Source organism: Cheilinus undulatus, linkage group 17, assembly GCF_018320785.1.
Source record: "Cheilinus undulatus linkage group 17, ASM1832078v1, whole genome shotgun sequence".
NCBI classification, from domain to species: domain Eukaryota; kingdom Metazoa; phylum Chordata; class Actinopteri; order Labriformes; family Labridae; genus Cheilinus; species Cheilinus undulatus.
The window spans coordinates 16254580-16268130 of record NC_054881.1 but is presented as its reverse complement, the minus strand read 5'-3'; the positions used below and the strand labels follow the sequence as shown (position 1 = coordinate 16268130).

General features: G+C 38.0%; 1 protein-coding gene across 5 annotated transcripts in view; it reads left to right on the top strand.

The window, feature by feature from the left end:
- The window catches only part of mapk10 (mitogen-activated protein kinase 10), a 70466-nt gene that overhangs the window by 29570 nt on the left and 27345 nt on the right, over positions 1 to 13551 (top strand). For all 5 annotated transcript variants that reach the window (XM_041810774.1, XM_041810776.1, XM_041810777.1 and 2 more), the window contains exons 4-8: positions 3749 to 3878; positions 5615 to 5673; positions 6406 to 6544; positions 8131 to 8296; positions 9900 to 9971. In XM_041810774.1, the coding sequence (XP_041666708.1) occupies positions 3749 to 3878; positions 5615 to 5673; positions 6406 to 6544; positions 8131 to 8296; positions 9900 to 9971 (566 nt within the window). The remainder of the gene's footprint in view (positions 1 to 3748; positions 3879 to 5614; positions 5674 to 6405; positions 6545 to 8130; positions 8297 to 9899; positions 9972 to 13551) is intronic.

The window sequence follows — 13551 nt, the reverse complement described above, 5'->3', positions numbered from 1 at the left end:
CATAGAAAATCAACAGTCAATTCTGCTCTTCTTATGCAATCCAGAGACTCTTGCCCCAGTAAATCCTGGCGACATGTTAATGAGGAAAAAATGTGAATCACTGTTGCTTCTAAGGCTCGCTCTGTCAATGTTGTCGCCTACAAACATCGCAATCTGTGCACATCTCTGCCCTTGTGACTCTTGTGCTTGGTCAGGCTCAGCTTTCAGAAGCATCTTAGGAAGGGATGAAGGCTTTAAGTAGTTGAGCTGGTCATGACATCATCTTTCACTCAGCTTGAAAAGTGATGACAGGCTTAAATCCCTATTGAATCAATGCTTTTATGAAGACTTCACTGTTTCCATGGTCACACATCATCCCTGGCCTGCAGTCTCCGGAGATATCTGAACCACAGTCAGTGTATCCAGCCCAGCTATACACAAACCCACACACAGCATTATCTCGGTTGCATATAGTCTGCATACAGATGCATTGTGACTCAGTTTGTAGCATCATGTAGGGAGCATTTTCAAGAAAAGGCACAGACTGTGATATAGTTGAATATTTGATGTGCATGGCTTCTTTATGGCTGAGGTAGGCCTTTCATTGTAAACAAGCATAAATCTACCCAAAGAGCTGAAATCCCAAAGGTTTTTAAGGATGTTGAGATTGTGCTGGGCTAGCAAAGAGCTCACTCTGCTGTAATGACCTCTAAAACGGGCTTCACCACAGTAGAAACAGGGGCCTTTTTTCAAATATCCCCTCCTCTCTATCAATGCTTTAGAAATGTACTACTAATTCTTGTAAAGCTGCATCAACAAAGTGATTCCTATAACTATTTGTTGCTTATATTTATAGATATTTTCTGCTAACTAAGCTAAATATAATTGAACATTGTAAAAATTAGGGAAAGTGTATTAATAGCATGGTTTGTATCTGAATTGTTGTAAGTAGAAACAAAATAACGGACATTTTCATTTATGTATTTGTTCGTTCATTCATTCATTCATAAAACTTTAGGGATGGCAGTGGATGAGAAAATTAAAGCTAGTTCAAATCTTCTGCTTAGCTAGCTAAGCATAAAGAAACAGAATATAACTTAGCTTTGCACTTTGCTAGCTTATTTTCATATTTAATTTGAAAGACAAACAACAACAAAAAATGTTTTGTTTAGCTTGGGGCAGGTAGTTTTGCTATCTACTCTGTAAGATAGAAAAACTCCTACCCATTGTTTGTTAGTACCTTATTCTGCAAATAGGCCTGTAAAATGTGTGCAGAATAGAAACTTTCATTTACTCCAGTTTCAAGACCCTTTTGCTAGCTGGCTTGTTGTCAAATAGCATACTATTGTACAAAATACTCCATATTTTCAGAGCATAAGGGTACAAAGTGCGTCCACTCAGATAAGTATTCTCTGATGCAGTTAACTGCTGGTGCACTCAAAACTTCACACCCCCAATGAGGATGAAATTGTGGATATTGCACTGTTAGCATACTTGCCAACAAGCTAACATTAGCATCCACAAGCTAGTTATTGTTTTTAGCAATGGCAGCAGATTTTTAATCAAGAAAAGGTAATTTAAGGAAAAGTATTTTCATATTATTTCGAATCAAATCATGTTAACATAAAATTCAAGTTACATGAATTTAATAGCGTGAGAGAATAGCTGTCACATTTTGATTATAATCACCTAACCTAAAGCTTTACATTTTGCTGTTTAAAAAGAAGTAGAGAAAGAAACAATGTCGCTTCCTGTTAGTGCAGAAAAGCAATACTAACCTGCTGTGATTCAGTGCTCTGTGCTGCATTTAAGTGTACTGTAATGGAGTATGCTGACATAAGTATTTCATTTGTGATATGCTAAAAGTTAAAATTAGCTAAATCTTAAACGTGAACAGCCCAGGTAGTCAGGTGCCGGTCGGCAGCAGGTCCGAAGTAAATGAAGAGAAATGATCCGTGTTCTTCAACGCATTGTTCGCTCTCAATAAACAGTGAAGTCTATCTCAGTGTGTGGCGGATCATTCCTTTTTGTTTAAAATTAGCTAACTTTGATTCATAAATTTTGAAAGGTGAAAAATAGAAACTATCAAAAAACTTAGTTTAGCTAAGGGTCTTAATTTTGCTGCACTATTTATCTTGAGGTTTTTCTTTTCTGAGGGGTACTGCAAACAAACCAGGTTTAGCTCCCTTATAGCCTATGGGCCAAATAGTCTTTATGTGTGCTGTTAAGGGAAAATAAACAGAAAACAAAACCTCCCTGATGTTTCAATTTAAAGACTAATTCCATTGCTAGTTTGTATAACCTAGTTTTGCACTTTGTTAGATATTAGATTTAAAAGAAAAAACATCAGTGAAAACCAAAAAATGGTGTTGGTTAATTCTTTCCAACATGTAGCTGAAGCTAGGAGCCTAGCTAGCTTAGGTTAGCTTGGAGCAGGTAGCTAGCTCAGTCCAAAGTTACGACTGCAAAACTCTTTTCCCATCCAAGTTATTTCTTCTGTTCTGCATATAGTCCTATAAAACCCATGCAGAACAGAAGAAACTCTCTTCCATTTACTCTATTTCCAACATCCTATTGCTAGCTAGCTTCTTGCCAGATTGATGACATAGTTTAAACTAGCTAACTTTTCTGCCGCTTCATAAATTTTGAGTGATGAATAAATAAATATTTAACAGATAGAGTTTAGCTCAGGGTCTTTTAAATGAGCCTAATAGCCAAAATTTGTGCTAAAACTGAAAACCTCCCACTATCAGACCTCAAGACTGCCAAACTAATTAGTTTGTTGTCCAGTTGTTCAAATACCATAAACTAGCCATGAAAAAAATCCACCTTTGTTAAGGCTTTTACTTCATTGATAGCTTGCTACTTTTGCAGCGTTTTATATCTCGAGGTTTTCTTTTCTGAGAACTTCAAATAAATAAACTAGGTTTAGATGTTAAATGAGCCAAATAGTCTGTATGTGTGCTGTTGGGAAAAGAAGAAAAATAACAACTGTTATTCCATTGTTAGCTTGTTTCAAATTATATAAACGATGTAAGCTAGCTATCTCCTTGCTTGCTTTTTATATTTTAGTCATTACTCAGGGAAACTGCACAATGGGTTTAGCTTCTGGTTAAAAAGCTGAAAGGTGTGTTTATGTTTATATTAGAAAACAAACCTCAGAGTAATCCAGTTGAAGACTTTATTGCTAGTTAGCCAAGCTTATATAGTTGCTTCTTATATTGTAAGGGGTTTCAAAGAAGCTAAAACAAAAAAAAAAACAAACAAACTGGATTAAACCTCTGTTAACTCAGTCTAATAATCGATAGAAAAGTTTTTTGGCCTAAGGCATGCCCAAGATCAAGCCCAAATTTAAAAAAACCCCATATTCATATCCACGTGAAATAGCCTCTTCAAGATGTTACAGTATCTCAAGTTTATGTATATTTCTAGCAACAGCTCTTGAGACCACTGATAAAGGCTGTTGGTGTTGTATTAAAGATTATTAACTTTCAGCCCTGTCAAACTTTCCATTTAATATTGGTAACAAAGTGTTAGGTCGAAGTGTTTTTTTCCACTCAGCAGCCAGGTAGAATATCTCCTAACATTGTCAATATTTCTCTGCAACAGACAACTGTTTCCATGAATCTGTGTGTTTGCAGATTGGAAAATAATCCTTTTGTTTTTGTGACCAAATAATCAGCAGGGATTGTCACAGTGTCATGCAATCATGCATATCAGGCCATGAAGACAAAAATGAACATGCTCTGCTATTCTTGTTCTTCTGCAGTGCGGGCTATGATGCTGTCCTGGACAGAAATGTAGCCATCAAGAAGCTGAGCAGACCCTTCCAGAACCAGACCCACGCCAAGAGGGCTTATCGGGAGTTGGTGCTCATGAAATGTGTCAATCACAAAAATGTAAGTGATTCATTTGAGGTGAAAAAGAGGTACAAAAGAATAAAAGATGACAGCGCCATTGTCAGATTGAAGCAAAGCTTCACAGAGTACCCGAGTCAGGGTCTATTTTTGGTTCTGGATAAATCCCTTCCCCACAAAACGGAGACAAGTGACTGCGATGTTGTGGCCGTGCTAAATTCCTTGCCTCCAGAAATGTACTGAACTGGCAGGAAAGTGAAACAGAAAGCCCCCTGAGGCATGAATGTAATCTCCAGTGCTGCAGTTTGTGCTCTTTTATTCTTTTCTGTCTCTTTTTCCTCTTTTCTGTCTCTTTTTCCTCTTCTGCAAATTTATCCCCACTCTTTTGTTCCATCTCGATTCTGTCTCTCGCTCGGCAGTGTCCTTCATCAGGGTCATGACAAACTTCTCAGAGTAAATGACTGTGCACAATTAAAAGACATTCTAAACAGGTTTAAATGTGAAAGCTTGAGGATGCTTACTACAAAATCTGTTCATTTCAAGAAATTTGTGTCACATTCACCCCCAAAGAAGGGATATTCACATCCCATCTTAAATTTAGCAAAAAAAAAAAAGATTAAGTTACTAGCAATGTTTTACAATCACCAATATAAAAATACTGAGTCAGATTTGATCTTAAAATTGCATCAGTGTAAGTCCTGCATTCACCAATTTCTGGTTTAGGCATCCATCAATTACGTCAGCACCTAGGTGTCAGACCTGCACAGCAAAGTCCTTGCACCTAATAATGTGACACACCCAATAAAGTGCATTAAGAGTTTGCATAAAGGATAAAAATACATTGAAATTACATCTTTGCTACTTAAAATAATTTAGAAGAAATGCCTCCACAATCCTGATTTCTGTCCTTGTGACACTTAAATGAACATGCAGCATGTTCTAACTGTGTTTGAGCTGTTTGAAAAATGGTTGAGAAGGGCCAGCCTGATTTGGGTTGACTAAATCTTGCCCTTTAAAATACATGTTAATATGTTTTTAAAGCTTAAATCATACTAGGGTTAAGTTTTTAAAGTAAGATCAGCTCAATCTTATCATGTTTTACTCTTTTTTTCCAAATTATGTTTATTAAATATATCCTTTGATAACTACAATTGCAAAACAAGTAGCGTTTTTTATAAATCTAGTGACAATAATAACAACCAGCAAAATAAGTAAAGAAAAAAAAGAAAAATAATAATAATAAAATAAAATGCACAAAAAAGTGGGGATGCAAACCAGCAAGCCAAAAATGATATTAAGTCACAAAGAGAGAGATCTAATGTATACATTGTTTTTTAACACAAAACCATTACAACATAAAAAGCAAAAAAGCTATGCATTGAGTTGATGTGCACCTCCTCTACACACCAAAACAATGCAGATTCTAAGCCCGCAATGTCATTGGTCCACTGGGAGACTGCCTAATTAGTCTCTGACTAATGTAGGGGTATTCTCAGTGCTCAAGTGTGAGCAATGCGAAAACTGCTGCTTATCTGTTCCAACTCCAACATAATACACTCATTATTAGCTGCTGCCCAAAAATCAACATAGCGCAGGCAAAGCCTCGGGCCCCCCTGTGGGGTCCTGGACCCCAGGTTGGGAACCAATGGTTTAATCAATCTATAACTGCAGCTTTATCTTCCTGTGAATGTAGTGCACTGATTATCCTTCACTGTTACATTTTTAGTTTATTTTTCTAACAGCCATCTGTTGATTCTTTCTCCGTTCTTCTCTTTTAGATTATCAGTTTATTAAATGTCTTCACACCACAGAAATCATTAGAGGAATTCCAGGATGTGTGAGTATCGCAAACCTACATAACAACATCTCTATGTTTAAAAATTAAAGAGTTCATGTTGCTGCTAATAAAAGATCGCTTATTTTCATTTAACCAGGTAGGTGACAGAAAGAGGAAGGGGACTGATTGTAATATCTGCTTCTGTATTCCTCCTTCACACCTGCAGTTGTGATGACACAACATGTTATTAGTGAAAGTATTGTAGGTGTAACCTGAGGCTGCTGAAAGTATCATGTTCTCACACAGAATGATGAATGAGTGTTTCACGTTTAGAACAGTCTCTGGGTAAAAAATTCTGCCTAGTGATTTGTGAGTCTTTGTGGCACTTTAGCTGCTAAACAGGTGAAGCGCTACTGAATACTACAAAGTGTTCAGTAGCACTTCATCCTTGCATCCTAGGATCATGCTTGTTTGCATCATCTGGACCATCATTTAACAGGTGGGGGTGGAACTCAGCAGTACGTCTAGCTCCTCTCTTTAGGTTCTGATAGGTACGCTTGGCACCCCAGCAGAAGGTTGCAAAAACATAAGATGATTCTGATTGGCTATTTTGGTTCTTTTCCCAACTTTTGCCAATAAAAAACACAGATAATTGCCTACTGAACTGAAACGACCTGGCCAATTGGTAGGAATTAACCACTTGGGCTGATGCATTTTATCAGACAGCTAATCCATCAAATACTGATCAGTCAAGATTGCAAACTGCTTATAACTCAACAAACTCTTTTCCAGATACCTAGTGATGGAGCTGATGGATGCCAACTTGTGCCAGGTGATTCAGATGGAGCTTGATCATGAGAGAATGTCCTACCTGCTCTACCAGATGCTGTGTGGTATCAAACATCTGCACTCAGCTGGCATTATTCACAGGGTAAGTGAACGGGAGGTCTCATTTCACCACTGAATATACAATCATTAATGGGGCTATTTTTGTGTTGTCAGATATCAACTTTTAGTACAATATCAGTAGGCTCATTTTAGACCTTAATAATTGTTTGGTCATCTGTGTGGCATTTAATGGATACCCACAAAGCACTAGAGTCTCCAGGCCTTAATCCTAACACACCTGGCATTGTTCCCCAGGTTGGAAGCTTGTTAGGGACGGTGTCATTGTCAAGGCACCAGCAGATCAGACTAATTGCCCATCGCAAACAACAAAATAGGATCAAGGGGATGTAGCACATGCTTCTTCTTCTACGTCAAGTTCCCTACTGGCAGGTTGGTTAGAGAAAGCAAACAGCTTAGCAGTGAAAGTAGAGCCATGGTATGAGGGGAAAAAATGCCTTTTCACTGAGTGCTAATGAATTATTTCCTCTTTATTTCTATTTCCAGCCCAGCAGCTTCTGATAAAAGTTCATTTTTTATTAACAAAAGGTGATTTAGAAAATCATTTTAGGAAAAAACATGTATTTTCTGTGTAAGGGAGAGTTAGAAGAGTAGATTGATACCACTTAATGTTTGTGTCCATTGGCACCATTTTTCACTTAAACTGGTAGTGTCCACAACCTCAGTTTCTGAGCCCTTCTTATAGGCACTTATTGTTGAAGGTATCCATATGGTAGGTTTTAAAAAGCTCTGTGAACTTTAATCAAGTATCTCAAGACTCCTGTCCTGGCTTTAGCAGCATCTATAGACCTGAAACAGTACCTTCAAAATACAAGTCAGATCTGTTTCTCTCTCCTCTGCCATTGTTTTTGATAATAGCATTATAAGTCCCACCCCATTTAAATTTTGATTGGTCATTGGTGGAGAGGCAGCATTGATTAGCACAATGCTGTTTTTAGCTTATCTTACTAGCATAAAGGTTGAAAATTGAATAGCAGCATGTCTGGGTCAGTCATTATGGCAAAGACGTAATTTATAAACTCCTCTTGAAATGCTGATTTGGTGTTTCTATTCTAGCTTTTAGAGGATCAAATAGGTGTTTTTTTTAACTTTTGGACAGAGACAGGACAGCTAGTTTGCTTGTTTTACCCCATTTTCAGGCTTAATGAAGAGCTGAGCTTTGCTAACCTTGCAAAGCTAATGGACTGGCCAGATTCCACATCTGTCATCAGGCAAATCAAACTTTCAAAGCTCCGATCTGAAACAATTGTGCAGTTGTAAAGTATAAAACCGTATTGTGTCAGGAGAGGAAGGGTAAAGTGTAGCAGGTCGGAGTAGTCCAGGCTGCCTCCCCTTTGAGGATCATTGCCTCGATGCATAGGATATGCAACAGAATCAAGGTTATCTGGCACCCCTAAAATAAAAATGTAGCTATCTATTGAACTCCCCTTTAAACCCTAACCTGAGCTTTCTGTTGCAAAATCATTACATCTTCTTTTTCAGCTTGTTCAGTAAAAATGATTCAGAAAATACGCTGACAGACTGTCTCAGTGTGGATCAACTTGCAGCTCCATCTATCAATCTGCCCAGAAACAAGAAAACATTCTCACTCTGGTCTTTTCCCATCTCCAGGACCTCAAACCAAGCAATATAGTGGTGAAGTCAGACTGCACTCTGAAGATCCTGGACTTTGGTTTGGCCAGGACCGCAGGCACGAGCTTCATGATGACCCCTTATGTGGTGACTAGATACTACAGAGCCCCGGAGGTGATCCTGGGAATGGGATACAAAGAGAACGGTGAGAGTTTAGGTTGTTGAAGATTGCATGGATCAGATTTAGGGGTAACACTGGAGTCATTCTATTATTTCCACTTCTTAATTACACACACAATTAGGCTAGCGCTCGCTCAAAGCGGAATTTGTTAATATGGAGGATCACGGAATAAGTTTTCTAGAGCTATTTTCAGTGTTTCCAAAATTGCACTGAGCTACTTTTCTTGATGGCTGTGAAGACAGAAAGCTGAAGTTAGTGCAGCCAACATCTGTCTGCAGTCAAATAAAACTTTGATAAAACTGTGTTACACAGTTGCTTTAGGAGGTGGATGACATTACAGCAGCTGTACGTCTATGTGTGCTGTATGTAATGCAGTTTTTAAACCACTGGGACAGTCATTCACCCGAGAAAATCCTGCAGTAGCTGTGGAAAAAGTAATTATCTACTTGTGGGCATTAATGACAAAGGAAATAACGCACATGTTACCCCTAATGATAATGGATGAAAGTCTCATGGTGTTATCTTTGACACCTGACAAACAATTCTCATTTAATCGCACTTCACACACAAGCTCAAGGGAGCTGAAGTGTTGGATGTATGAGTCACTGAATAAAAGCCACCAGATCATAAGACATGTGATTGAATGCCAGCTTAAGTTATGACTCATTAGCTTTATTTCTCTCATGGATGAAAGCCTGTAGGAGCCAACACTTTGAGTTTCCTGTTGCTAAAAGGCTCTTTAAGCCTCTGCTTTGCTGCTTTTTGTATAAATCTGCTATTTAATTCTCATTTTACTCCATGTGCCACTTGCTAATTAATCCTCTCTGTTGAATAACAATTTCTTACATAGACTGTATAATTATATGGACAAGACATCTCATTCTCCTTTCAAAGTTGAAGCCAAAATACTCTGAAGAGAACTGACAAATTTGGCTGGTTTTATTATTCGTAGCCAAACGAGCAGAGGGGAGCTGGCATGAGTGGCTGCAAAACTGACACCAAGCCCTTTCTGCAAACCAAAGCACAAACTCAGCTAACAGATAAAGCTGAAAAGATCCCTCTGGTTGCTAAAGTCCACAGCAGAACAAAATCCTATTAAAGGTTTGAAGCAGACATTCAGAGTTATGGAAATCCTCATAACTTTAATGTGAGTTTTCCTTCGGTTTCCTCTCACCTTTCCTCCTCTACACTGCTGATTCAATAACAAACTCAGCAGAAGCCTCATTTGTCACCAGATACCTGATATTACATCTGCTCTTTCTAGCATCAAATAAATCATCAAAATCACAGTTGTATGCAAAAATGAAGACTTGGTCGATTAATCAGTGTTATAAAAACTAACTACAATGACAGAAATCATATAGGAGAAAAAAACTTAAACTAAAGTTTCCCACATGCCCCATCTGTTTACATGGAAAGGGCGGGGATTATGTCCTACACTGTAGCTGGTCAGTAGAGGTAGCAATAAAACTATTGGCTTCACCTCTGAAGGGCTGATGTGCTGTCCATTCTTTATACAGTCTACTATTTCTAATCACTGTTGCTTTATGTGTCAAACACTAACCATTTGCCTTCCTCTCTTTTCCTTTGCTCCTGCTTCGTCTTACTGTCACCTCTATGCGTGCAGTGGATATATGGTCGGTGGGGTGCATTATGGGAGAAATGGTGCGCCACAAAATCCTCTTCCCTGGCCGGGACTGTATCCTTATTAGTACAAAGCAAATATTCCTGATGGTAACAATATTTTTCTTTTATTTTGTAGGTTTATGCTCTCTGTATGTTTAGCAGAATTTAAAAACATTGTTTCAAATATTTTTAAGCTGAATTTAAAGTGTCGCTCACAAACCTTTCAAAACGATATTGTTTTGATTTTTCAAAATTTTATTTGAAATTTTTATATCAAACAAGCTAAAAAGTGATCAAAACAAAAAATATGGCAGGCAGAAAAAGTATTGATGAATAATAAATGGAATAGAATAAAGAAAGAAAGAAAAGCTGATGGCGGTTTATTTGAGCGGGTCCCAATTTCAGAGCAATTTTATAGTAATAAGTGGTAATTATAGAGTAATTGTTCAAGAGAAAGGTGTAATTACCAAGTAATAAGTTGGCTTTTATCAAGTAATAACTAGGTAATATTCAGGAAATATTCACATAGTGATAATATATTTATTATAAAGTTATTCCATGTAATATGGTGGCACTTCTCTGGTAATTAGGTGATATTTTACCAAGTAATTTCTTACAAATAAGATGATATTCAATATAGATTGCTTGATCAATCCCAGGTAGTTTCTCTGTTTTGGCTGAATAAATTAAATTGAGTCCTTAGGGTTATTTTTAGGGTAAGGATTAGGGATATGATGGTTGTTTGGTTAGGGTTAGAGGTTAGATAGAAAGGGGTTTGTTGGTTAGGGCAAGGTGGTTAGGGTTTGGTAAAATACCGCCTTAATATTACCATAATTCTGAGTTATTACCTGGTGAAATATTAACTAAGGTAGTTGCATCTTATTCTTGAGAAATTACTAGAAAATTAAGGTTATTACAATACAATTACAAAATGATAAGGGCCCACTTAAATTCAGTAATACCAAAAATCATAGCTTATGATTATTGTATTTACATTTCCAAAGTGGAGTTTGAGGATGTAAAACTAAACAGAAAAAAATGATCACCCCACACTTCTCCATAAGCCACTGATGGATAACTATCTCATTATTTTAAGCCCATAAATCAATACATTTTCTTAAACCTGTGTAAATAAAAAGTATGTGTAACATTTTTTGTGCATGTGTATCAATATATTACTTATGTGGCTTTTTATATTAATCAATAATATAAACATATTACTTCCATACTTATATATCAAAGTAATGGCCAGTTATCTTTTTATAAATTAATATGAAATTATATTACTTACAGTATTTTATATCAGTTCTATGCATTTATGTACACTTGCTGGTCACTTCATTAGGTATACCTGTTCAACTGCTCATCGATACAAATATCCAATCAGCCAATCTCATAGCAGTGAAAGTACTTAAAGGTGTGTAGACATGGTCAATACGATCTGCTGAAGTTCAAACCCAGGGTCTGGAGTAACTGACGTTGTAGCTACATTTTCACCATAGGCATGTCAGATGTCTGTGCTGGCCTGATGTTCTCTGTATGTCACTGAGGTGAACTAAACCACTCTCACTCCTGGCTGTCTTCATAACATGCTTCCTGTTAACTGATCTCTCTAAAATTTCTCACTGACCCTTCAGTAACACCATGAAATGAGCATCCAAAACTTTTCTTTGTATCTAGTTTGCACTCTCTTGTTTAGGCTAAAGAAAGCTCTCCATCTTTGTCTCTGAATATTTAAGTATGTGTTATTTTGAGTGTTTCTTAAGAGTGACCTGCTGTGTTCTCCTGCAGTGAAGAGGCTGTCAGATGACTCCTTCTCTGTAGGAAGGGTTTGAATAACCATCATACCGCTGAGTTTATTCACATGTTAAGTGCATCTTGTCACCTGAGGGAGCCCACACATGTGAGTCAGATATAAGCATTCAGTGAGTAATAATGAACAGCAAATGTTTTCATTTCGTGGATCTGTTTTTGGCTGCTAAGTTGATGAAACTTGGTGCTTTGAAGAAAGTGCAAAGGTTGAAGCTGCTTGTGAACTGTTGTGCAGACTGGTGTGGTCATTGGACTGTGGCTGTCTTGGAATTTTAATGGCAAGGGACCAAAGGATGTGTTTGTAGAAGATTGTGTATAAAACGATAACTCAGACAGAAATAGGGAGCACAGACATTCAGAAGGAGCTTGAAGTAGAGCCGCTGCTCCTTCTTTTTGGAGAGCCAGATGAGATGGTTCAGGTATCTTATTGGGATGCCTCTTGGTCGCCTCTCTGTGGAGGTCTTTTGGGCGTGTCCAACTGGGTGGAGACCCCAGCGTACACCCAGTATTGCAGAGGGATTGTACCCCAGGAAGGGCTGGAAAAAGTCGCAAGGGAGATGGATGTCTGGGCTAACTTGTGTGGTCAGCTGCAACTGCAACCTGGCCCCAAATAAGCAGAAGAAAGTGTCTGGATGGAAGATAGCCCTGCCTTAAATACATACAGTTATAAATTGGCTGTTTCAGAGTAGAATGACAACAAATTTAGAGAAGGAATAGTATGCCATGCGACTGAGACCACAGACTTGGTGAGACAATGTTTACTGAAGTATTCATTCAAGTTGATGGACAACAGTTGGACTTCTTAAACCTGGTTCACAAAGAAGGTTTTTAAAATCACAGATTGGGGGGTTGGTGGCCTAGTGGTCGGGTTTGTGCACCCTGTGTGCTGAGACTGCAGTCTTCTGGGTTCAGGTACTGCATGCCATGCCCTACTCTCTCCAGTTTCCCTTCCAGACTCATGCTGCTTCAGGTTCCAGAAAAGCTTTGCATGTAGCTTGTATCCACCAGAAGCACAAGCCAGCGGTTTTGAAACAGTTTTTCTCTCTCAATATGTGAAATTCATCCACAAAAATTAAACTTTGGTGTTACAGTGTTATACCTACAACATATGGAGTTCAGTTTTAAATGAAAGGACTCTTAAGTTCAAGAAAAGATTGTAGGCTATGAAGGTGGGCAGAGCACTACACTTCATCAAATCCCCACTTGGAAGAATTCTGTGGAGGCATACTGTAAAGGTGGTTTTTACATTAGAGACACATGCCAAGACCCGATTAGTCTCAATCCTGAAGTCCAGTTCATTTGAACAGTGAAAACGGTAGTGTACTCGGGTATTGTTTACAAGTCCACTTGAAGAGTTTTCTCTTCAGAAATGTGTAATATGTGATGATTTCATCCTCTGAGCTGCACTCTAGATATGGAAGTAAGAAGAGGGTCATTGATAGTGTTGTAAAAATAATCCATAGTAGCCTGCAGGATGGACTCCACTGTCTGCACAGAGCATAAACAAATGTCCACCTGAGTGGTTTCTATGGTTGCCTCTTCTTCCTTTTTCTTCTTGGCAGATTTGTGGCTATTGTGTCATTTATTTTAAGAACCATCAGTTGGGACTTTGCAACTTTATTGGTGTTGCCCCCTGCTGGTCTTTAGGAGATATGCAGGCATTAGATGCTATTTTATTCAGTACCCTAGGCTATATTCTCCTCTTCTTTAATATGGTTGCATTTAAAACTAGATGAAGCACAAAATAAATCATCTCATCAGCTATGTCAAATATTTCCACAAGAGACCAAATTAAACATAAATTCCTCCATTAAGAAGTGTGATCGTTGGACCAGCTGAAG